The sequence below is a fragment of the Artemia sp. Qi Xiang Cuo genome, chromosome 11, assembly GCF_049724085.1.
Source record: "Artemia sp. Qi Xiang Cuo chromosome 11, ASM4972408v1, whole genome shotgun sequence".
NCBI lineage: Eukaryota > Metazoa > Arthropoda > Branchiopoda > Anostraca > Artemiidae > Artemia > Artemia sp. Qi Xiang Cuo.
In genome coordinates this window covers 8,866,900-8,893,385 of record NC_142804.1, presented here as the reverse complement: position 1 = coordinate 8,893,385, position 26,486 = coordinate 8,866,900, and the positions used below count along the sequence as shown (strand labels likewise).

At 33.7% G+C, this 26,486-nt stretch overlaps 1 protein-coding gene across 6 annotated transcripts in view; it reads right to left on the bottom strand.

The window, feature by feature from the left end:
* dnc (phosphodiesterase dunce) overlaps positions 1–26,486 on the bottom strand; it is a 562,555-nt gene that overhangs the window by 79,188 nt on the left and 456,881 nt on the right. For all 6 annotated transcript variants that reach the window (XM_089096264.1, XM_089096265.1, XM_089096266.1 and 3 more), the window contains one exon: positions 23,594–23,706. In XM_089096264.1, coding sequence (XP_088952390.1) covers positions 23,594–23,706 — 113 coding nt within the window. The remainder of the gene's footprint in view (positions 1–23,593; positions 23,707–26,486) is intronic.

The following is a 26,486-nucleotide window of genomic DNA, read 5'->3' as shown; positions in this document are numbered from 1 at the left end:
CTAAATTTTTCGGTTGGAAGATAGAAAAAGTAATACCATACTTGTGAATATTTTCATGGAAGATAAAAAGTTCTAATTCAATTTAAAATTTTCTCAACGAAGTGAAGAAAAGTTCAAGTTCTCTTCTGAACTTTACCAAAGAACACGCTTCAATTCTAATTTCCACAGAGAAAACAAAAATCTTCAACTTCAGTTCTTTATTTCACAAAGACATAAAGAAATTTAAAGTTCAATTCTAATTTTTCTGTGTCAGATAGGAAAATTTATGCTATGATTTTGATTATTTTCTATGAAGGTAAAAAGTTCTATTTCATTTTTAAATTTTCTCAAAGAAGTGAAGAAAAGTTCAAGTTCTCTTCTGAATTTTACAAAAGAACACACTTAAATTCTAATTTCTCCAGAGAAAGCTAAAATCTTCCACTTCAGTTTTTTATTTCACAAAGAGATAAAGAAATTTAAAGTACAATTCTAATTTTTCGGTTGGAAGATAGAAAAAGTAATACCATACTTATGAATATTTTCACGGAAGATAAAAAGTTCTAGTTCAATTTAAAATTTTCTCAACAAAGTGAAGAAAAATTCCAGTTCTCTTCTGAATTTTACCAAAGAACGCACTTCAATTCTAATTTCGACAGAGAAAACAAAAATCTTCCACTTCAGTTCTTTATTTCACAAAGACATAAAGAAATTTAAAGTTCTATTCTAATTTTTCGGTGGTAGATAGGAAAAGCAATACCCTACTTGTGAATATTTTCACGGAAGATAAAAAGTTCTAGTTCAATTTAAAATTTTCTCAACGAAGTCAAGGAAAGTTCAAATTCTCTTCGGAATTTTACCAAAGAACACGCTACAATTCTAATTTCTCCTGAGAAAACAAAAATCTTTCACTTCAGTTCTTTATTTCACAAAGACATAAAGAAATTTAAAGTTCTATTCTAATTTTTCGGTTGGAAGATAGAAAAAGCAATACCATGCTTGTGAATATTTTCATGGAAGATAAAAAGTTCTAATTCAATTTACAATTTCCTCAACAAAGTGAAGAAAAATTTCAGTTCTCTTCTGAATTTTACCAAAGAACGCACTTCAATTCTAATTTCGACAGAGAAAACAAAAATCTTACACTTCAGTTCTTTATTTCACAAAGACATAAAGAAATTTAAAGTTCTATTCTAATTTTTCGGTGGTAGATAGGAAAAGCAATACCGTACGTGTGAATATTTTCACGAAAGATAAAAAGTTCTAGTTCATTTTAAAATTTTCTCAACGAAGTCAAGGAAAGTTCAAGTTCTCTTCTGAATTTTACCAAAGAACGCACTTCAATTCTAATTTCTCCAGAGAAAACAAAAATATTTCACTTCATTTCTTTATTTCACAAAGACATAAAGAAATTTAAAGTTCTATTCTAATTTTTCGGTTGGAAGATAGAAAAAGTAATACCATACTTGTGAATATTTTCATGGAAGATAAAAAGTTCTAGTTCAATTTAAAATTTTCTCAACGAAGTCAAGGAAAATTCAAGTTTTCTTCTGAATTTTACCAAAGAACACACTTCAATTCTAATTTCGCCAGAGAAAACAAAAATCTTCCACTTGAGTTGTTTATTTCACAAAGACATAAAGAAATTTAAAGTTCAATTCTAAATTTTTTTCGGTTGGAAGATAGAAAAAGTAATACCATACTTGTGAATATTTTCACTGATAATAGAAAGTTCTAGTTTAATTTAAAATTTTCTCAACGAAGTGAAGAAAAGTTCAAGTTCTCTTCTGAACTTTACCAAAGAACACGCTTCAACTCTAATGTCCACCAGAGAAAACATAAATCTTCCACGTCATTTTTAAGTTCACCAAGACATGAAAAATTTAAAGTTCAATTCTAATTTTTCGGTGACAGATAGGAAAATTTATACTATGATTATAACTATTTTCTATGAAGGTAAAAAGTTCTAGTTCATTTTTAATTTTCTCAACGAAGTGAAGAAAAGTTCAAGTTCTCTTCCGAATTTTACCAAAGAATACACTTTAATTCTAATTTCTCCAGAGAAAACAAAAATCTTCCGCTTCAGTTGTTTATTTCACAAAGACATAAAGAAATTTAAAGTTCAATTCTAAATTTTTCGGTGGTAGATAGGAAAAGCAATACCGTACTTGCAAAATATTTTCACGGAAGATAAAAAGTTCTATTTCAATTTAAAATTTTCTCAATGAAGTCAAGAATAGTTAAATTTTTCACTTCTGAATATTAACAAATAACACTATACAATTCTAATATAACCATATAAAACAAAAATCTACCAATACAGGTATTTATTTCAAAGAGAAAAAATTAAATTAAAGCAATCGGCTATTTTTTCTAGGGGAGTGGTTACCATAAATTCACTCCATGTGTATATTCTCACGGACGATAAAAAGTTCTAATTCAATCTAAATTTTCTCAACGAAGTGCAGGAAAGTTCAATTTCTCTTTAGAATTTTACCAAATAACACAATTCAATTCTAATTTCTCCAGAGAAAACAAAAATCTTCCACTTCAGTTCTTTATTTCACAAAGACATAAAGAAATTTAAAGTTCAATTCTAATTTTTCGGTTGGAAGATAGAAAAACCAATACCATACTTGTGAATATTTTCACGGAAAATAAAAAGTTTTAGTTTAATTTAAAATTTTCTCAACAAAGTGAAGAAAAATTCAAGTTCTTCTCTGAATTTTACCAAAGAACGCATTTCAATTCTAATTTCGACAGAGAAAACATAAATCTTCCACGTCATTTTTAAGTTCACCAAGAGATAAAGAAATTTAAAGTTCAATTCTAATTTTTCGGTGACAGATAGGAAAAGTTATACTATGATTTTGATTATTTTCTATGAAGGAAAAAGTTCTAGTTCATTTTTAATTTTCTCAACGAAGTGAAGAAAAGTTCAAGTTTCTTCGGAATTTTACTAAAGAACACACTTTAATTCTAATTTCTCCAGAGAAAACAAAATCTTCCGCTTCAGTTGTTTATTTCACAAAGACATAAAGAAATTTAAAGTTCAATTCTAAATTTTTCAGTGGTAGATAGGAAAAGCAATACCGTACTTGTGAAATATTTTCACGGAAGATAAAAGTTCTAGTTCAATTTAAAATTTTTCAATGAAGTCAAGGAAAGTTCAAGTTTTCTACTGAATTTTACCAAAGAACACAATACAACTCTAATTTCTCCAGAGAAAATAAAAATCTTCCACATAAGTTCTTTATTTCACAATGACATAAAGAAATTTAAAGTTCAATTTAAATTTTTCGGTGGCAGATAGAAAAAGTAATACCACACTTGTGAATATTTTCCGGAAGATAAAAAGTTCTAGTTCAATTTAAAATTTTCTCAACGAAGTGAAGAAAAATTCAAGTTCTCTTCTGAATTTTACCAAAGAACACAATTCATTTCTAATTTCGCCAGAGAAAATAAAAATCATCCAATTCAGTTCTTTATTTCACAAAGACATAAAGAAATTTAAAGTTCAATTCTAAATTTTTTGGTGGAAGATAGAAAAAGTAATACCATACTTGTGAATATTTTCCCGGAAGATAAAAGTTATAGTTCAATTTAAAATTTTCTCAACGAAGTGAAGAAAAGTTCAAGTTCTCCTCTGAACTCTACCAAAGAACACACTTCAATTCTAATTTCTCCAGAGAAAACAAAATCTTCCAATTCAGTTATTTATTTCACAAAGGCATAAAGAAATTTAAATTTCAATTATAAATTTTTCGGTGAGAGATAGGAAAATTAATATCATACTCGTGAATATTTTCACCGAGGATAAATACCATACAGGTGAATATTTTCCCAGAAGATAAAAAGTTCTAGTTCAATTTTAAATTTGCTCAACGAAGTCAAGGAAAGTTCAAGTTCTCTACTGAATTTTACCAAAGAACACGCTTCAATTCCAATTTCCAGAGAAAACAAAAATCTTCCACTTCAGTTCTTTATTTCACAAAGACATAAAGAAATTTAAAGTTCAATTCTAATTTTTCGGTGGAATATAGAAAAAGTAATACCATACTTGCGAATATTTTCACAGAAGATAAATACCATACATGTAAATATTTTCCCGGAAGATAAAAGTTCTAGTTCAATTTTAAATTTTCACAACGAAGTGAAGAAAAGCTCAAGTTCTTCTCTGAATTTTCTTAAAGAAGTGAAAAAGTTTGCCTAATTCTGAATTTTACCAATGAAAATGAAAAGCTCCCACTTCAGTTCTTAATTTCTCAAACTAGGTTAAGTTAGGTTAGGTTAGCCACGTACGTGTCACTTAGGTTAGCTTAGGTTAGGTGAGAGACAGGCAAAAGTTAGGTGTATGATTAGGTTAGGTTAGTTAGATTAAGTTAGCTTAGGTTAGATTAGGTTAGGTTAGTTAGGTTAGGCTAGGTTAGCCTACGTACGCGCGCGTACGTAGGTTAACCTAGCCTAACCTAACTTAACCTAACCTAACTTAATCTAACCTAAGCTAACTTAATCTAACCTAACCTAACCTAATCATACACCTAACTTTTTGCCTGTCTCTCACCTAACCTAAGCTAACCTAAGTGACGCGTACGTGGGCTAACCTAACCTAACTTAACATAGTTTGTGAAATTAAGAACTGAAGTGGGAGCTTTTTCATTTTCATTGGTAAAATTCAGAATTGGGCAAACTTTTTTCACTTCTTTAAGAAAATTCAGAGGAGAACTTGAGCTTTTCTTCACTTCGTTGTTAAAATTTAAAATTGAACAAGAAATTTTTATCTTCCGGGAAAATATTTACATGTATGGTATTTATCTTCTGTGAAAATATTCGCAAGTATGGTATTACTTTTTCTATCTTCCACCGAAAAATTAGAATTGAACTTTAAATTTCTTTATGTCTTTGTGAAATAAAGAACTGAAGTGGAAGAGTTTTGTTTTCTCTGGGGAAATTAGAATTGAAGCGTGTTCTTTGGTAAAATTCAGTAGAGAACTTGAACTTTACTTGACTTCGTTGAGCAAATTTAAAATTGAACTTGAACTTTTTATATTCCGGGAAAATATTCACCTGTATGATATTTATCCTCTGTGAAAATATTGAAGAGTATGATATTAATTTTTCTATCTCTCACCGAAAAATTTAGAATTGAACTTTAAATTTCTTTATGCCTTTGTGAAATAAAGAACTGAAGTGGATGATTTTGTTTTCCCTGGAGAAATTAGAATTGAAGTGTGTTCTTTGGTAGAGTTCAGAGGAGAACTTGAAATTTTCTTCACTTCGTTGAGAAAATTTTAAATTGAACTATAACTTTTTATCTTCCGGGAAAATATTCACAAGTATGGTATTACTTTTTCTATCTTCAACCAAAAAATTTAGAAATGAACTTTAAATTTCTTTATGTCCTTGTGAAATAAAGAACTGAATTGGAAGATTTTTATTTTCTCTGGCGAAATTAGAATTAAAGTGTGTTCTTTGGTAAAATTCAGAAGAGAACTTGAATTTTTCTTCACTTCGTTGAGAAAATTAAAAAATGAACTATAACATCTTATCTTCCGTTAAAATATTCACAAGTGTGGTATTACTTTTTCTATCTGCCACCGAAAAATTTAGAATTGAACTTTAAATTTCTTTATGTCATTGTGAAATAAAGAACTTATATGGAAGATTTTTATTTTCTCTGGAGAAATTAGAATTGTAGTGTGTTCTTTGGTAAAATTCAGTAGAAAACTTGAACTTTCCTTGACTTCATTGAGAAAATTTAAAATTGAACAAGAACTTTTTATCTTCAGGGAAAAAATTTCACAAGTATGGTATTGCTTTTCCTATCTACCACTGAAAATTTTAGAATTGAACTTTAAATTTCTTTATGTCTTTGTGAAATAAACAATTGAAGTGGAAGATTTTTGTTTTCTCTGGAGAAATTAGAATTAAAGTGTGTTATTTGTTAAAATTCAGAAGAGAACTTGAACTTTTCTTCACTTCGTTGAGAAAATTAAAAATGAACTAGAACTTTTTACCTTCATAGAAAATAATCAAAATCATAGTATAACTTTTCCTATCCGTCACAAAAAAATTAGAAGTGAACTTTAAATGTCTTTATCTCTTGGTTAACTTAAAACTGACGTGGAAGAGTTATGTTTTACCTGTCGAAATTAGAATTGAAATGCGTTCTTGGGTAAAATTCAGAAGAGAACTTGAACTTTTCTTCACTTTGTTGAGAAAATTTTAAATTAAACTAGAAATTTTTATTTTACATGAAAATATTCACAAGTATGGTATTGATTTTTCTATTTTCCAACCGAAAAATTAGAATTGAACTTTAAATTTCTTTATGTCTTTGTGAAATAAAGAACTGAAGTGGAAGATTTTTGTTTTCTCTGGAGAAATTAGAATTGTAGTGTGTTCTTTGGTAAAATTCCGAAGAGAACTTGAACTTTCCTTGACTTCGTTGGGAAAATTTTAAATTGAATTAGAACTTTTTATCTTCCATGAAAATATTCACAAGTATGGTATTGCTTTTCCTATCTACCACCGAAAAATTAGAATTGAGCTTTAAATTTCTTTATGTCTTTGTGAAATAAAGAACTGAAGTGGAAGATTTTTGTTTTCTCTGGAGAAATTATAATTGTAGCGTGTTATTTCGTAAAATTCAGAAGAGAAAACTTGAACTGTTCTTGACTTCGTTGAGAAAATTTAAAATTGAACTAGAACTTTTTATCTTCCGTGAAAATATTTCACAAGTACGGTATTGCTTTTCCTATCTACCACCGAAAAATTTAGAATTGAACTTTAAATTTCTTTATGTCTTTGTGAAATAAACAACTGAAGCGGAAGATTTTTGTTTTCTCTTGAGAAATTAGAATTAAAGTGTGTTCTTTGGTAAAATTCAGAAGAGAACTTGAACTTTTCTTCACTTCGTTGAGAAAATTAAAAATGAACTAGAACTTTTTACCTTCATAGAAAATAATCAAAATCATAGTATAACTTTTCCTATCTGTCACCGAAAAATTAGAATTGAACTTTAAATTTTTCATGTCTTGGTGAACTTAAAAATGGCGTGGAAGATTTTTGTTTTCTCTGTGGAAATTAGAATTGAAGCGTGTTCTTTGGTAAAGTTCAGAAGAGAACTTGAACTTTTCTTCACTTCGTTGAGAAAATTTTAAATTAAACTAGAACTTTTTATTTTCCGTGAAAATATTCACAAGTATGGTATTGCATTTTCTATCTTCCAACCGAAAAAAATTTAGAATTGAACTTTAAATTTCTTTATGTCTTTGTGAAATAAACAACTCAAGTGGAAGATTTTTGTTTTCTCTGGCGAAATTAGAATTGAAGTGTGTTCTTTGGTAAAATTCAGAAGAGAACTTGAATTTTCCTTGACTTCGTTGAGAAAATTTTAAATTGAACTAGAACTTTTTATCTTCCATGAAAATATTCACAAGTATGATATTACTTTTTCTATCTTCCAACCTAAAAATTAGAATAGAACTTTAAATTTATTTATGTCTTTGTTAAATAAAGAAATGAAGTGAAAGATTTTTGTTTTCTCTGGAGAAATTAGAATTGTAGCGTGTTCTTTGGTAAAATTCAGAAGAGAACTTGAACTTTACTTGACTTCGTTGAGAAAATTTTAAAATGAACTAGAACTTTTTATCTTCCGTGAAAATATTCACACGTACGGTATTGCTTTTCCTATCTACCACCGAAAAATTAGAATAGAACTTTAAATTTCTTTATGTCTTTGTGAAATAAAGAACTGGAGTGGAAGATTTTTGTTTTCACTGTCGAAATTAGAATTGAAGTGCGTTCTTTGGTAAAATTCAGAAGAGAACTGGAATTTTTCTTCACTTTGTTGAGAAAATTTTAAATTGAATTAGAGCTTTTTATCTTCCATGAAAATATTCACAAGTATGGTATTACTTTTTCTATCTTCCAACCTAAAAATGAAAATATAGCTTTAAATTTCTTTATGTCTTGTGAAATAAAGAAATGAAGTGAAATATTTTTGTTTTCTCTGGAGAAATTAGAATTGTAGCGTGTTCTTTGGTAAAATTCCGAAGAGAACTTGAACTTTCCTTGACTTCGTTGAGAAAATTTAAAAATGAACTAGAACTTTTTATCTTCCGAGAAAATATTCACAAGTAGGGTATTGCTTTTCCTATCTACCACCGAAAAATTAGAATAGAACTTTAAATTTCTTTATGTCTTTGTGAAATAAAGAACTGAAGTGGAAGATTTTTGTTTTCTCTTTAGAAATTAGAATTGAAGTGCGTTCGTTGGTAAAATTCAGAAGAGAACTGGAATTTTTCTTCACTTTGTTGAGAAAATTTTAAATTGAATTAGAACTTTTTATCTTCCATGAAAATATTCATAAGTATGGTGTTACTTTTTCTATCTTCCAACCGAAAAATTAGAACTGTACTTTAAATTTCTTTATCTCATTGTGAAATAAAGAACTGAAGTGGAAGATTTTAGCTTTCTCTGTAGAAATTAGAATTAAAGTGTGTTCTTTGGTAAAATTCCGAAGAGAACTTGAACTTTTCTTCACTTCGTTGAGAAAATTTTAAAATGAACTAGAACTTTTTACATTCATAGAAAATAATCAAAATCATAGCATAACTTTTCCTATCTGACACCGAAAAATTAGAATTGAACATTAAATTTCTTTATGTCTTTGTGAAATAAAGAACTGAAGTGGAAGATTTTTGTTTTCTCTGTGGAAATTAGAATTGAAGCGTGTTCTTTGGTAAAGTTCAGTAGAGAACTTGAACTTTTCTTCACTTCGTTGAGAAAATTTTAAATTGAACTAGAACTTTTTATCTGCCATGAAAATATTCACAAGTATGGTATTACTTTTTGTATCTTCCACCGAAAAATTTAGAATTGAACTTTAAATTTCTTTATGTCTTTGTGAAATAAAGAACTGAAGTGGAAGATTTTTATTTTCTCTGTAGAAATTAGAAATTAATTGTGTTCTTTGATAAAATTCCGACGAGAACTTGAACTTTTTTATCTTCCGTGAAAAATTGAGTCTGCTAGTAGCATCTCTATCTCTAAAAATTCTTTTTATTTCATCTCTGACCTTTTTAATAGATATTCTGAACGTTAACGTTCTGCCAAACCCTAAAAATAATGAACACTTAACAAAATAATGCATAAAATATTTTTAATGAAATGATGGCATGTAGAATATTAATATAAAAATACGTTAAATACATTATTACACATTATTAGTACACTTGTGCTTCACTTTCCGTCAATTCATCTTTATATTCATTGATGATATTGTCTGCTAATGTCCTTTTTATTCTGGCTGCGATTTCACTGTCTATTGTCACATTATTTTTACATAGATGGCAGTTTTGACACATTGACAAGATATGATTTATGATGTTGGTGCAGGAGTATGCTTGTCTTCTTCTTGTTCTCTTTAAAATACTAATACCGGAAAGAGAATGATAGGATTTATCAACAGGTAATGTGTTAACAGAAGCCGTAGCAAGGAGTTGTCCCCGATCATCGACAATTATTTTTAAGTTTGCATTCTCTTTGAGCACTAATTTCTCTGGTAATGATACTCTTGAATATCCACCGTTTACACGATTGAAATTCTTGGGGACTCCAAAGAAATCTAACTTCTCGCTGTCATGACAACGCATGCATACATTTCCAATAGTGTTACCGCTTGCACTCGTTTCATAGTTCAGGTATTTCTCCTTGTCAGCATTCAATACGACAATGATTTTTTCATGTGCACATACGTTCGTCAAATAATTCATCCTCACTTTTTTTACAGATATGAATTGTGTGTTTATCCTTCCACTGCGTAAAAAATACTGATTTAATGCATGCAATAAACTAGGTAGTGTCGATAACCTGCCATAGAGTACCAGTGGGAAAGCCACGTCGTGTCCATGAACAAGCGCAGAGTATGATTGGTAGAGTCGTAACCATATTTCATGTCATTTTAAGATACGTAAAAAGTTAAAAAAATACCATGTTAAAAAATTCAAGAAAGTATTTACAAATTGGGGTGGGGAATATTTGAGTTTGTAAAATGGTTTTAGGAATGAAATTATGAATAGAAATTTTTAAGAAAATATATAAACAAGCAATAAAAAAGTATTAAAAAAAAAATGGAGAGGGGAACTCTTTGGGAGGGGGGCCCGGGGAGGGTGTTTGGGGGACCCTTGGGGGAGGGATGTCCCTTCTGTGTCTCAATGCACAAAAAAAGTATAAAAAATAGGGGAGGGGAGGGGGGGAGGTGGGAGGAGGAGGAGGAGGGATGAGGGGAGGGGAGGTGGGAGGAGGAGGGAGGAGGGAGGAGGAGGAGGGGAGGAGGAGGAGGAGGAGGGGAGGGGGGGAGGTGGGAGGAGGAGGAGGAGGGATGAGGGGAGGGGAGGTGGGAGGAGGAGGGAGGAGGAGGAGGAGGAGGAGGAGGAGGAGGAGGGGAGGGGAAGGGGGAGGAGGGAGGAAGAGGGAGGGGGGCCCTTTGGGGCCAGGGGGGCCCTTTGAGGACCGGGGGAGGGCCTTTGGGGTCCGGGGTGCCCTTTGTGGTCCGGGGTGCCCTTTGGGGTCCGGGGTACCCTTTGGGGGTCCGGGGGCCCTTTGAGGACCAGAGGAGGGTCTTTGAGGGTCTGAGGAGGGCGTTTGGGGGGTTGGGGCTCTATGGGAGCTTGGGGGGCCTTTGAGTACCGGGGGCTTCCTTCGGGGTTGTGGTGGGGGATCGGAATCCTTTGGGGTTGGGGTAGAGGACCTCACAACACTGTTCAAATGGAACTTGTGTATTATAACGACCACACTCAAAACCTCTTCTAAAACCCTTTCTAAAATCTTCTTTCAAAATGTCTCTAACGGTTTCGCCGAAATAATCCCATAAAATGGATAAAACCGTTTCGCCCAAATAATCCCTAAACGTAATTTCAGCGTGTTCCTTTTGTATGGCATCTATGCGCTAACGCATTTCAAATTTCTAGGAAACCCTTTCCTACGTTAATCTCTTCATCTCATAAATTTTCCTAGCTAAACTATTAGGGTTTCGTTAGAATATCAATTTACCTCTCCGACTTAAAGCTCCGTGAAGCCGTATTTAAAAATAGAATTTCTATCTCTTTAGACTCCCGCATAATTCCAAGATAACAAGTGATGTCAATTATAATTCCTGACACTAAAGATCAATGAAGCCCTATTTGAAAATAGTATATTAATTTTTCTCTCTGACCTAAAGAACGTTTACCCCTCAGACCTAAAGATTAAAGAAGCCTTAATGTTTCTTAATTCTCCCCTTCGTGAATCAATAATTTCCCCTAGCGATTATGTAAATCAATTTCACAGGTGCTACTCGTGACAGGCCTAAAGATTAAAGAAGCCTTAATGTTTCATAATTCCCTCTTCGTGAATCAATAATTTCCCCTAGCGATTATGTAAATCAAGTTCACAGGTGCTAGTCGTGACAGGACCACGTGGTTTATGGTTTTCCAAGTGAGAAAGTTCCTGTTTTTTCATTCTCACTGAGAAAACCATAAAACAGACATGAATTGCTGTTGTCATCCTTAAATGTGACAAAGTTCCTGTTTTTCAAATTCTCACTGACAAAAACCATAAAAACATACAAAAATGTGAGAAAGTTCCTGTTTTTTCAAATTCTCACTGACAAAAACCATAAAAACATACAAAAATGTGAGAAAGTTCTCAGACCAGGCTAGCCAAACAACAATGAAGCCATGTTTGTTTCTTAATTTCCCCTTCGTGAATCAATAATTTCCCCTAGCGATTATGTAAATCAAGTTCTCAGACCAGGCTAGACAAACAAAAATGAATCCATCTATGTTTCTTAATGTCAACTTCGTGAATCAATAATTTCCCTCTAGCGATTATGTAAATCAAGTTCTCAGGACAGGCTAGCCAAACAATCTCGTAACATTCGCGTCAAGCATTTCCATTCTCACTGAGAAAACCATAAAACAGACATGAATTGCTGTTGTCATCCTTAAATGTGACAAAGTTCCTGTTTTTCTAATTCTCACTGACAAAAACCATGAAAACAGACATAAATGTGAGAAAATTCATGTTTTTCAAATTCTCACTGACAAAAACCATAAAACATCCATAATTTTATGTTGACATCCGAGAAAAACATCAAATAAATCGAACAACACACATATCCATCCATGAAAACAACCATAAATAAGAGAAAATTCATGTTTTTCCAAGTGAGAAAATTCCTGTTTTTTCATTCTCACTGAGAAAACCATAAACCACGTGGTGCTGTCACGAGTAGCACCCCCCTCTCTACTGGTTTTTCTGCTTCTAATCTGTTCTGAGCGTCGGTTTAGTCTTTTCCATATAAAGCTAATTTTCCAAAATTTTACAAATATGAGGAAATATCATGAGCCAGTTTTTCATAAATATGTTTTTCATTTAACAGTTTTTCATAAATATATTATTTCAACTGCAAAGCAGTAATTTTGTGCACTTTCAGTTTCAGTTGCACTCGTTACTTTCATGAATAAACTTTTTTTTTTTTAATTGATATCTTTTGAGTATTTTTATACAGTATGAAGATTTTTTTCAACAATTATTGTCAAAAAACCAGATTCGTTTGAAGGTTATACAACATAGTTTGTAGAATCAGCACATCAGTTTATTAAATCCGTCTAAAACAATATTTAAAAAACAGTACCACTAATTCACGCCAATCAAACAGTTCGTGGTAACGAACTGTAGGTAAGGAGCTACCCGACTCAATAGTAACCGAAACTCTAAAAAATGGGATTTTGATACCAATAGATACATCAAAAGAATCAGATTTTAATTATGATTTCAAATATATAAGTTTCATCAAGTTTAGTCGAACCCATCAAAAGTTACGCGCCTGAGAAAATTTGGCTGATTTTCCAAAAAAGGAGGAAAGATCCCCTAAAAGCTATAGAATATAAATGCAAATCACACCATCAGATTCAGCGTATCAGAAAACCCTGCTTTAGAGGTTTCAAGCTCCTATCTGCAAAAATGTGGAATTTTTTATTTTTTGCCAGAAGAAAGATCACAGATGCGTGTTTATTTGTTTTTTGTGTGTTATTTTGTTGTTTTTTTTCCCAGGAGTGATCGTATCGACCCAGTGGTCCTAGAATATCGTGGAAGGGCATCCGAGTGGATATTAGAAGTTCTAGTGCCCTTTTTAAGTTACCAAAAAAATGGAGGGCAGTTAGGCCCCCTCCCACGCTCATTTTTTTACCAATGTCACCCGATCAAAATTTTGAGATAGCCATTTTGTTCAACATCTTCGAAAAATATAATAAATATGTCTTTTAGGATGACCTAATTCCCCAAAGTCCCTGGGGGAAGGGCTGAAAGTTATGAACTTTACCCAATGTTTACATATAGTATTGGTTATTGGGAAGTACACAGACGTATTCAGGGGGGATTTTTTTCTGGTAGTGGGGGATCAGGGGTTATGATGGAGAATCTTTCCATGGAGGAAGTTTTCATGGGAGAAAGAACATCGCTATGAAGGGGGCGCCGGATTTCCCAGCATTATTTAAAAAAAGATCAGAAATTAAATAAAAAAATTATCAAGTTTTTCAACTGAAAGTAAGGAGCAACATCAAAACTTAAAACGAACAAAAATTATTAAGTATATGATTGGGTTTGCCCCCTAGTCAGTACCTCGCTCTTCAAGCAAAAGATCTTTTAGCACTTTCATAAGAGCTATTTATTCTAATTAACGGCCTTTGTGATTAAGGGGTCATTTTTAAAGAATTGGAAGAAAATTCGAACTTTAGCGTAAAGAGTGAGGTATTGATTTGACAAACCCCCTAATAAAAATATATGAATATAGAAATTCGTTGCGTAAGTTAATTCGTAAGCTACGCATATTTAGTACTAATAAAAACGTTCGTAAGTAAAATTAAACAACTTTCGAGAAAGCCATTTAGCCAAAAAAAAGTAAAATTAATATGATGATTTTGTTTCATTATTCTTTTACAGTGAGCCAAAATCAAAACCTCTATAAATTCAAAAATTAAAATAAAAAAAAACAAGTTTTTTTAACTGAAAGTAAGGAGCAACATTAAAACTTAAAACGAACAGAAATTATTCCGAATATGAAAGGGGCTGTCCCCTCCTCAACGCCTCTCTCTTTGCGCTAAAGTTAGATTCTTTCTCACAACTCTATTTTTTAAAACAATAAAAAACTTTAGCGTAAAGAGCGAGGGGTTAAGGAGAGGACAGCCCCTTTCATATACGGAATAATTTCTGTTCGTTTTAAGTTTTAATGTTGCTCTTTACTTTCAGTTAAAAAAACTTGTTTTTTTATTTAATAGAGCGGGAAGAGATAAAGCATTTTGAATATCTTGGAAGATTTTGGAAGAAATTTTTTGTTTTTTTCTTCATTTTTGAAAAGACAAATAAAGGCATTTTCAATGCAAATACCAAAAAATCATTATTTATTAAATAAAGAAGGGAGAGGGGGAGAGGCACAAAATACCAGAGGAGGGTATCTCCTTCCCTTAGTTGACACCATTTGTTTTAAATCTTTTTGAAAGTACTTTTCTTTCACTTTAAAAGGGAAGCCAGTTTGAGCTTTATAGACAGTTTGGGGACTAAAAAACTCAGATTAACAAATATATAAATTTCCACATACCCCGCAGTAAGCCAGCAAAAACAAAGGCAATAGTGTTTATTTATGTAAAAAAAAAAACATTCAAACAACGAGAAGAAAAAAAAAATATGTATTACGATTACGATTCTTGACCTTCCTTGCGACATGAGGGATTGAACCGCAGAGTCCTTTACCTAGATTATTTGAAAAAAACTACGTTTTCTAAATAGTTAAAGAGGCTGAGTTACAAGGTCTACCATGAACAAGTACTGTGATTAGGAGGCACTGTTTGGGGGCTACCATCCCGTAAACCCCCCAAGTTCGCAGCATTTAAATATAAAAAAAAATTTCTTTAAACTGAAAATAAGGAGCGACATTAAAACTTAAAAAGAACAGAAATTATTCCGTATATGAAAGAGGCTGTGCCCTCCTCAACGCCTCGCTCTTTACGCTAAAGTTTGACTTTCTCACAACTCTTTTTTTAAACAATAAAAACTTTAGCGTAAAGAGCGAGGCGTTGAGGAGGGCACAGCCTCTTTCATATACGGAATAATTTCTGTTCTTTTTAAGTTTTAATGTCGCTCCTTACTTTCAGTTTAAAGAAATTTTTTTTTATATTTAAAGGCTGCGAAAGCGGGGGTTTGGGGGTGGTAGCCCCCCAACTGTGCCTCCTAATCCCTGTACGTTTTAAGGTTCGACCTTGTAACTCAGCCTCTTTAACTCTTTAGAAAACGTAGTTTTTTTCAAATAATTTCTGCACGTTTTTGTACAGTTTATTACTTATTATTGCTTGACTAACTGTTAGCTGATCGTGTCAGGAGTTAAAGTTGGGGGGCTGCCGCCCCCAAACCCCCGCTCTTGAACATTCTTGTCTTAAGGCTTTTACTTCCTGAATACTCAAATCACGTCGTACAGGGTGCCTCCTAATCCCTGTACGTTTTAAGGTTCGAACTTGTGACTCAGCCTCTTTAACAGCCCCCCAACTGTGCCTCCTAATCCCTGTACGTTTTAAGGGTCGACCTTGTAACTCAGCCTCTTTAACTCTTTAGAAAACGTAATTTTTTTCAAATAATTTAAAAAAGAAACTGAGTTTCTTTTCAAAGTATATAAAAAAGTTGCTCTGATGGTGAATCGAACCCGAGTTTTCCGCCTGAAAGTCTGAAGTCTCAGCCGCTGGACTATACAAACACAATAGTAATTGTTGTTTAGCAAATAGAAGGTATTTTCGACGCAAGCAAATTCCCAAAAATCTTGATATGTGGTTTTTGGAAAACAGGGAAGGAGTGATCAGATTGAGCTGAAATTTCGACGATAAGCTCCCAGGCCCCAGGAAAGCTTATCCTCTAAATTTCAGCCCGATCAGACAACGTTAAAGGGGGGTTGTGGAGGGAAAAATTAACATGGGCTAATATAGGAAAACGAGGTTTTTCGTAAATGTAAATTCGGGGGATAATTTTTTCGGTCTGAAAATATCAAAAGGCCCTAACAGGTCGAATTCTGCTTCGAATGAGTCCTCATTCAACCGGATCCGTTGCCAACTGTGGCCTGTAGGCGTGGCTAAGAAAAAAAAAAGAGATGAATTTTAAGTGGCTATATTTGGTTTTTTGAAAACAGGGAAGGAGTGATCGGATTGAGCTGAAATTTCGAGGATAAGCTCCCGGGCCCTAGGAAAGCTTAACCTCTAAATTTCAGCCCAATCGGACAACGTTAAAGGGGGCTGTGGTGGGAGGGTCCAAACTTCCGGCCCAGTTTACCCCATGAAGATAAAGTCGGAGGAGGATGAAATTTTGCAAGTTTCTTAGTTTGAGCTTGGGCTACAAAATGCAATTACCGCCGTCTCTCTGCGACCTCTAGGACCTGAAATCGCTTAACATTGTGGTGGGTCGCCTCTTTATAGAGGCACAAGTGTGCCTCCTTGAAAAGCGGCTTTGTCCACTGCGCTGTCACAAGGTGTTAAGTATTTTGATTCTTTTTAGACAATGTTCACTTACTATTGATAGAAGGGTTATAATGGCTAATGACAGCCACTTCTTAGTGTAGTCTAAAACATATTTGGGAATTTATTTACATCAATGGAAAGTTCAAAACATGAAAAGAGGATATTTTTATAAAAAGTGAAGATAGTTGGCAGTTGATCAAAACACAATTTTTTTTCGAAATCTTGCATATCGTCGCAATTTTGTCTCAGTACTGCTGCGCTCCCTCAAGATTGGGATGCTTTCCTAGACAACGTAAAAGATCCCACGACACCACGTTTCGGCGCCCGATGCCCACTTTCCACAAACCTCGCATACACCTCAGAATTCCTAGTGTGCCACACAGGTCTGCCGCACTTGGCACAGTTTCTGCCATACTTGAGACTGTTTTCTCCACAATCGGCACAGTTTCTGCCATACTTGAGACTGTTTTCTCCACAATCGGCACAGTTTCTGCCATACTTGAGACTGTTTCCTCCACAATCGGCACAGTTTCTGCCATACTTGAGACTATTTTCTCCACAATCGGCACAGTTTCTGTCATATTTGGCAAACTCATAACACAAGTGGCATGTACCACCAGGTGTACGTGATTTCTGAAAGTGTGTGTCTCCTCAAAATACCTTAGGGCTATATCCCAGCCCATTGAGGGATTGGGGAGCAGGGAGAAAATTGCAACGGTAGCGGCTGTTATAATATACTAAAATAAAAGATTGCATTTATATCTTGCCGACACAAAAGGTAGAGAGTTGAGAGAAGGTGTCTTTAGCGTCGTCAGGGAGTTTCCCAAGAGTGGGGAGGTGTTTAAGTGAAAATTTTGGTAAGTGTTCATTAGCAAAGTGTAAAGATGCGTTTTGAAACCTATTCTTCAAATTTGGTTTTGCTTCGTTTTCTACAACATATTTAGTTCAGAGTTGCTACCCGGAGAGAAAAAATTCACTAGATTTTAGTGATTTTTGGTTGATTTAGTGATTTTCTAAAATAATCTAGTGATTTATATTCTGATTGAATGATTTCCTTTTGTTTAGGAACATAAAAAATCACTAGATATAGTGATAAATCACTAGAGGTGGCAAACCTGATTTAGTTGCTTCTATTTATTCTTTGAACGCTTTTAACCTTTGTAACCTTTGTTTAACCTTTATATCTCAGCACATTGAAGGATGAGAGACAAGGAAAAAATTGCAATGGTAGCAGCTATTATAACATACTAGCGAGAGGTGTTTAAATGGGAATATTGGTAGGTCTTGTGCAGTAAAGATGCGTTTTGAAACCTACTCTTCAAATTTGAATTTGCTCACATTTTCTAAAACATATTTAGTTCAGTGTTGCCACCCGGTGAGGACAAAATCACTAGATTTTAGCGATTTTTGTTTGATTTAGCGATTTTCTACAATAATCTAGTAAGTTATGTTCTGATTTAGTGATTTTCTTGTTTAGGGAACATAAAAAATCACTGGAAATAGTGAAAAATCACTAGGGGTGGCAACCTTGATTTAGTTGCTTCTATTTAACCTTTGTGCGCAGGACAATATAAAGACGTTTTATCCACATTGTCTAAAGCATTTAGTAGTGGCTCTTTCTGAAACTAGTAATCGACTAAGATCCGGTCTGTCAAATATGTAGCAGCACAAGGTTGCCACCCCTAGTGATTATTATTATTTCTAGTGATTTTTCACATTGCCTAAACAAAAATAACTAAATCAGCACATAAATCACTAGATTATTGAAAAAAAAACATATCAACCAACAAATCACAAAAATCTAGTGATTTTTCACCCTCGCCAGGTGGTAACCCTGTATAAGCCTGCAACTACAGGGTGGTAACCCTGTAGAAGACGCTCCTTACACAAAAGTGTAAGGAGCAGCCTGGGCTAACAGTAACAGACTCTCTTGAAAAAAATTGATAATTAGTGCATCAAATGATTTTTTTTTGCTGATTCAAAATATATGAAATTCATTAAGCTTGAAGTTACCAAGCAAAAGTTAAAAACCTGCGAAATTCCTATTAAAATAGTGATTAATTTTTTACCGGGTTTCGGAATTATTGAAAGAAAAATATTAATAGACTACTTAACTGAACAATTATCTGTATTTTAATGACGAAACAGCTAACAGTAGTTAGCTGTTAACAGTGGTAAGCATGATACCTTACCACTATCCTGTTGAAACTAATAAAAGAGAATCAAGGATAGGGTCAAACAAAGGAACCAAATTCATTTGAAAAGTTGGGTGCACATAGCGTCTTTTGATTTACTCCGGTACCCGTACCGTTTCCAGATTATATTCTCGTGAAATTCGTGGAATCCGTTCAAAGATCTAGCAAACAATACTTATGAGCTTTTCTACTAAAACTAATCTGTGAAAGATGGCTAACTTAGATACTTCATGAAAATAATGGGGCAATATTAACCTTGAAGGTATACTTAATAGACTGTTCAAAATTTTTGAACGAAATTGCTCTTTCAAAATTTTGATCTAATATCATTGGACTTGGGGAGGGGCTCTAGCAGTAAAGGGCACGGGAGAAATTTTCGATTAGGGATAAGGATTAATGGGAAAATAGTCAGGGAATAAGATTTTTTTTTTTGACTGCATTATAATGAAGGAAAGATCGTAACAAGTTAAAAGAGCGATCATTGGATCACAAATCATGCAATCACAACAGGAAGAGATGGGTGTGGCTTCCAATAAACTTTAAGTTTCAAAAAGATATATAAACAACGAGGAGAATCGAATCCAACTATCATATTTGCTTCAACAAGTGTCAAAAGCAATTATGAAACCGATGAGACTTATGCCTTAAAATTATCAAATATGCGTCACTCCAAAGAGACAACAAATACAGACATGATAAAGACTATCGACTCTCCACAAGCATTAGACTATCATCAATATCATCACTCCCGAAGTATTAGTAGCAGTAGTTTCAATAGCATGCATACAGGACCTGTTGGTTGGTTAATCATTCCTCTCAACATGTCCGAAAAGTTTCAGTTGAATGTTCTAAGTCGTTCCCAAGATATTGCTTCTATGCTCTTTGAAACCTGCATGAATATACTTTGTTTTATTTTAGTTGAAACTCCCGCTAAGCTTTCCCTGAAACATTCACTTTAATACCACAAGCCTTACTACTTGCGGTAATCGTAGTAGTAATAGCAATAGTAGAATGCACATAGTGGCTTTTGGTTAGTTCAAAATTCGCCTCAGCATACGCTGAAAGTTTCAAGTTGATAATCTATGTCGTTCCTGAGATATTGCTAGTACACCCTTTTGACAATCTGCATGCTTATAGTATGTTTTGATTAGTTCAACACCCGCCTAAAGCTCCACCTTAATGCCCTAAGCTTCAGTAGTAGCAATGGCTGTAGCAGTAACATCAGTAACAAATGCAACGCTCGTACAACAACTACAGACATGGTGAAGACTATCGACTTAAGACTATTCCATATCATATCAGCATCATTCCACAGAAACGGCAAAACAATTATCATTGAAATTTATAATGGTACTATATTAGTTACAAGTCAGGTCACTATTATGTCTACAGGCGTTCGTTGGAAGGCACTCGAATCTGCAATAATTCGGATTTAAAAATGATTCGTGATCAAATAACGGTTCTGGTAAAAAAAAAAAAAAAAAAAAAAAAAAAATGCAATGGAATGTTCGGAAAAGATTTTTGCTGTTCTTTAAAATGTATTTATTGTCTAGGATATTTAGAAATGTTTAAGATTTTTTCTGTTTTGTTCAGAAGAACTACGACCAATGGAAGCTGAAAGGGAATAAAATTAGCAATTTCTAGGGGTTATTGACTTTTAGGGGGAAAAATATTTGGTTGTCCTGGGCAATTTTTTAAGACAGTCAGTTCTGAATCCACTTAAAATACTGAAATACATTCTAAGAGTTTGATTTAAACTTATTACCTGGATAGACTACTAGAAGCTTGGTATCATAGGCACACCGGAATCTACATACACATAGTTCGTTTTGATTTAGTTCAAAATCCCCCTAATTATTTCTTGAATGCTTCGCCTTTTTACGCTTAGCTTTATTAGTTGAATAGTTGTCGTAATAGGAGCAGCATTATTTGCAGTATGCACAAATCAGTAGTATAAGCATATTGTCTTTTGGTCAGTGAACATTTTCCTCATCAAGCCCTGAAAGAATACGATTAGCCGTTGCTATAATAATGCCAATATGCCCTTTTGATAACCTGCATGTTCATAGTGTGTTTTAATTCAGTTCAGCTTCCTCCTCAGTACTTCCTGAAGTTTTATCTTAATACTCAAAGTGTTAATATTAGTTGCAATAGAAATAATAGTTGGAGCAGTAGAGGTAACAGCGGTAGTAGTATTAGTAGTACCGTACACATATGGCCTTTTGGTCAATTGATCTTATCTTTCCCTGAAAGCATTTCAGCATTCCCTGAAAGATCCAACTTAATGCCGTAATCCATTCCTGAGATACGTCCTTTTGACATCTGTACGTTTTGTTTTAGTTCAAATTTACCCTTAACATTCTCTCAAATTTTCACCTTCATACCCTTACCCTTAATAGTATTAGCATCATAAAAGCAGTAGTAGTAGTAGGAGCACAAACAGCAGCAATAGTGTTGTACTAGTAGTAGCAGTAACAGTAGTATCAGCAGCGTTAATAGCAGTATTAGTGAGCATATGTTACCTCTTGGTAATTTGAATATCCCTCTCCTGATGCCCTGGAAATTTCAGCCTGATGCGGTAAGCCATTCCAAAGGTAATACTCATACGCTCTTTTGACAAGCTGTATACAGGTAGTTATGTTTTGATTTAGTTCAAATTTAGGCTCAACACTTACCCGAACTTCCACTTCAATGTCCTCAGCCTTGGTAGGGCTCGCTACAGAAGCAGTGGTTGTAGTGGTAATATGGCAGTAGCAGTAGCAGTGGTGGTAGTAGTAGTACTGGTAGTAGTAGTAGTAGCAGTATGCAAATATTGCCTTTTTGGTCAATTGATTATTCCCCTCATTAATTTCTAAAAGTTTCAAATTAATATACTCAGTCATTCTTGAGTTACACCTTTTGAAAACCTGTAAGCACATAACGTGCTTTGATTTAGTTCAACACTCCCCTCAACATTATCTGAAAGGTTCACTTTTAATGACCTTTGCCTTTTTGGATACTAAAGGTTAAACACGCCCACCTTTCTCAATAAAAAATACCACATGTAAACAATTGGTGAATCGCAAAACTTACAACCCTTGTACCGAAGGCTTGGGGGAAGGGAGGTTGACATCGCCAGAGAATATAACTACTGGAAGTTTCAACTACGTTGAAGAAAATGGATATCTCAATATTTTGATTGGTTGTGTTTGGGGAATTGGTGGTTGTGGAAGGGGGCTGGTTGTGCTCCAATTTGTTTTGACTCTTAAAAATGGTACTAGAATTTTCATTTTCTAATCAAAAAGCTCCTTCCGAAACTTCTATGACAAATCCTTTCATTTTGAGTACCTTGGTGAAAAAAATGCATTGCGCCCGCTCCCATAAACCCTACTGTCTTTAATCGATCCTGCAGCGATCCTAATCCATAGTTTAAAGAATAACATTAGCTTCCACTAAAATAATGATGTCTGCAATAACTTACTGCTTTTATACTCTTAGCTTATATAAACATAAATCGTTATAAATTTCAATAAGACTTTACTTTTGAAAAATGATGAAAAAAGAATGTTCACCGGAAATCGAGGAAATTGAGGAAAGGCTTAGGATTCCAAGGAGAACAGAAGAAACAAATTCTTGGCCCATAAAAATTATCTGTCACACAGAGAAAAATTAAACACTTGGAATCATTTAGCGGTATTTCAATTCACCCTTGGCACTGAGCCAGAAAACATCTTTTATACTACAATTATAGCTGGATCGATTAGCCTCCATTGCGCTATGCGTCAGCAGACTATTTGTGTGTTATTATCCGTACGTTGCTTGTATTATTTCTATGTTATGTTATTCGTAATAGTTTGTTTTCTGTGTTAATTCTTTCTTTTTCTATTCTTTCTTTTTCGTTTGCTTTCTTTTACTCCATTTTTGAACCCATTTTTGTTATTTTGGGTAATAAAGACATTGATATCCGAGGCAAAACACTTCTCAGTCAAAACCTTTTAGACGAGCCTTTCAATTGAGTACACTGAAGATTTTGCTAGATGACTAACGCAACTACCGAGCACACAGTGTTTTGTTAGACGAGTCTCATCATCAAACTTAACGATATAGCGATATAGTTCCTACTTTTATTTGGAAATTTTAGAATTTCAGAATATTGGAATTGTGTTTGACAAAATAATCTAACTTTTATTAAAATAAATCACCAGAGTTATGTAGCATAATCAAAATCATTACGACGTCCGTGAAGAAACAATAACAAGTCTTCAAACTCATCTTTGAGTTTTGTGAGCTCCGTACTCATCAGACCTGACAAGGCTTTAATGAACAATTATGAGCTTTGACCTCCACCAAGCTCAAATATCACAATGAAAAACTCACAAGGTCACAAAATTTTATCAAGGTGGATGACGAAATTGATGAATGCGAGGATTATTGATGTAAATGTAACTTTATGATTGTTAAATTCAAAATTGATGGCTTTTACATATTTGAAGTCAAAACAATTATTATGTTCTTTTGACATCACTTAGGTCAGACCTAGTTTCGGTTGTGCATCCATTCCTAAAAGTTTCATTCATCTCCTATACATTTGGTAAAATACCTTTTTCTGTTATCTTTTTGGGACATAGTATATCGTAAAAAGATAGCAGATATTTTATCATTATTAATCACTTTCAACATGGAAGAAAGCTAATTATTTAGCTCAAAATTGACTCATTAAAGAGCTCGAACCGGTATCATAAAACCGTTTCACATTTATTTTCTTCTTTTGCAATTTATTTTGCAATTTATTTTGCATGTTTCTTCTATTGCAATTTATTATTATAAATTTGCAAGTATTCCTTAAATTTGAATATCCGTATGCGATTACACGTGAGTATAGCAAAAATCTAAAGGACATACCTTACTAGAAGCCATATCACTAACGGATCTATGAGTTTGGACTGCCTCCAATTGATCAAGGCACCAATCCAACTCCTCCAAAGTTTCTTGTGCCACACGCAAATAATTTTCATCTTAAAGTAAAGTAGAAAAAATTAGTCTGGTACTAAAAAGAGTTATTTTAAGTTTTTTTTTTCAGTGATGTAATCTGTCATCACAGGACATCTTTCAATGCCTTAAGTTTGGATTCGTCTCGTTTTTTGTAGATCTAAAGGGTTTTGACCTCTAAGTCCTTCCAACTGCGTACTATTCTGCACAACATTCAATTTTCCTTCTTCACTTTTTTTTCGCAAAATTTCATAATCAATCATTTCTATGTTTAGGAGCAAATGACAAAGATAGACGGATGTTAATTGTAAATAGATAGATTTATAGATAGAAAATGAAATGGATAGACGTATTAGTTGTGTTGAGCAAATATTTTAGAAAAAGAGCAGAACCGGGCGGTCATATCTCATCGGGTTCCTGACGCTCCAGCATCAATAAATTTCGAATTTGATTCATTTAATCTAAGAAGATTTAAAGGATCTCTATGGATATACATGTGTTTTGCACAGATGATAGTTCCTGATCAGCCCCTTACCATCCACCCAAAATCTTTGCACTTTTTATGTATTACTGCAAATACGAATGTATTCATAATATTTTTAAGGGGGAGGGTCAAGACAGTGGCAGATCCAGGGGAGGCGATGTGGGCGCGCCCCCTCCCCCCCTAACGTAGCCTAAAGTAGAGTAGTTTACTTAATTAACTCAATTTTGCGTTAATTAAACTTGCTCCTAACGCAAGTTTATCGGATCAACCTATTTTGCCCCCCCCCCTAAATTTTTCTTTGTCGGATCAACCAATTCCGCCCCCCCCTAAAAAAATCCTGGATCTGCCCCTATGTCAAGACCCATATCTTGACACCCTGGGTCAAGGCAACTATCTAAATAAATTACTGATACAAAGTCAAAATTGCTATTACCTAAAGTCAATCAATTGATGTTTGTACTACTATTTATTTTTCTTTCATTTTTATTATGTAAAAAATAGGAGAGTAGTAGCCAGTTTCAAGTTTGAGTTTTTCAATTTCAGATTAAGCAGAAAAGGTGATTGAGGGTGGAAATATGTCTTAGGCTTCCAACGTAGATTCTGTGTCTCAAAAGGAGCTTTTTGGAAGACGAGATGGTTCTGGGTTTTACATTTTGCAGGCTGTTTATTTATATTTTCGGGTTTATAAGTTGAATTGCATTCTCCTTGTCTAAAAATGAGAATTTAATATTGAAAGAGGGGAACTAAGGATTACTGGGGCACCTGAAATTTTAAAAACCAGTAAAAATAAAAACATGCATTTTAACCTAAAAAATTAAACCTTTTATTCGAAAAAATAAAAACCAAAATTTGATGAGTAAATACTTATTCACCAGATTGATAGCATAGCATTAATAAGCAAACTAGATCTACTTCAGTTTAGAATATCAGACAAAACCTGAATTTAAGTATATTAACAGCTTGAGGAACCCTTTAAATCTCTCCATTTTGACGATTCTATAACATTTCCTATTGATGAACATTGATTTTCCTCTTTTTTTTGGCGAGGAATCTTCTTCCCTCTCCCCATAGAGCTGTCCTAGCTGAGTAGTTTGCGCACTTCGTTTATAATCCTTTGTCCGTGAGGACGAGCGCTCGAGTCCTGACCTCGCTGGCTATTTGGTTTGGAAGGGAGGTTAGTGGTGTGACTCTGTAAGCTCAGCTAGAGTCAACCAAGCTCTAAATGGGTACCTGGAGAAATCTGGAGAAGGTAAGCAAGAAGGGTGTGTAAAAGCACCGAATGGCTGGCCCCCAACTCTTCATTGCACTTCCTGGCTGAAGGGCTATGAAACGGAGATCACCACCACCGGTCGGGACTGTAAAGTCTAATGGCGTATTCTTTGTCTTCTTTCTTTTTTTCCAAAAAATAATTTCCAGCGTATATGGTGCTTCACAGTATCTATCGATGTTTAGCCGAAATGCGGACCGGTTGAGCATGTATACTGTAAAATTCACTGAATCACGAGACTTTTAGTTTTATATTTGATTTATTTTTGGACTGTTCTTTAATTTTCTAAGATAAAATAATAAAAATCCGTGTTCGTCAGCAGAATGGACACAAATTAAACCTTCAAATTTTTGCCAATCTACAAGTTCCTACGCAAAAGATTTGAAAATAAATACCGCAAATACAATCAGACCAAATGAATCATATCTTAGATTTTAGACAGGGTTATTTGGCATAAGCTGCAATACATTCTGCATATTTCCCCATTTTGTCTGGACTTAATCTATGAAATGTGATGGAATCTACATATTTTTCACATTGATGCTAAGAAGTTGAACGCTCCCATGGGAAAAATTGTTTATTTTTGTAGCTTAACCAAAATACAGTTTTCTTGTAAATATATTGGAATTGAAACTTGGGAAAATATTATTCAACAACATGTCAAATAAAATGTCAAAATAAAGTAACAGTTGATTTGAATAACTTATTAAGTTGAAAATTTTTCTGACCAGGTATAGGCATCCTTGACAGCAAGGAAAGGATAAAAAGAGAAAACAAGTCATCTAAAATCCTAGATTATTTACTTTTTTCTACTTTTAAGTCCTATGGAGGAAATGAATATAAAGACCCCAAAATGGAATAAAACAAGACCATCAGAAAAGATTTAAAGGAAACTGGAACTTCCTGGGAGGGGGCAAGGATTGAAGCTTTGAATAGATTGGGCAAACGAGGTGGGTGCGCAACTGCGTTGGCCTCAGGTGGCTTGGTGCTGCAACAAGTTGTTAGCAGTAATAGCATGAATTATATTTTATAAATATTAACCCAATAATTATTTA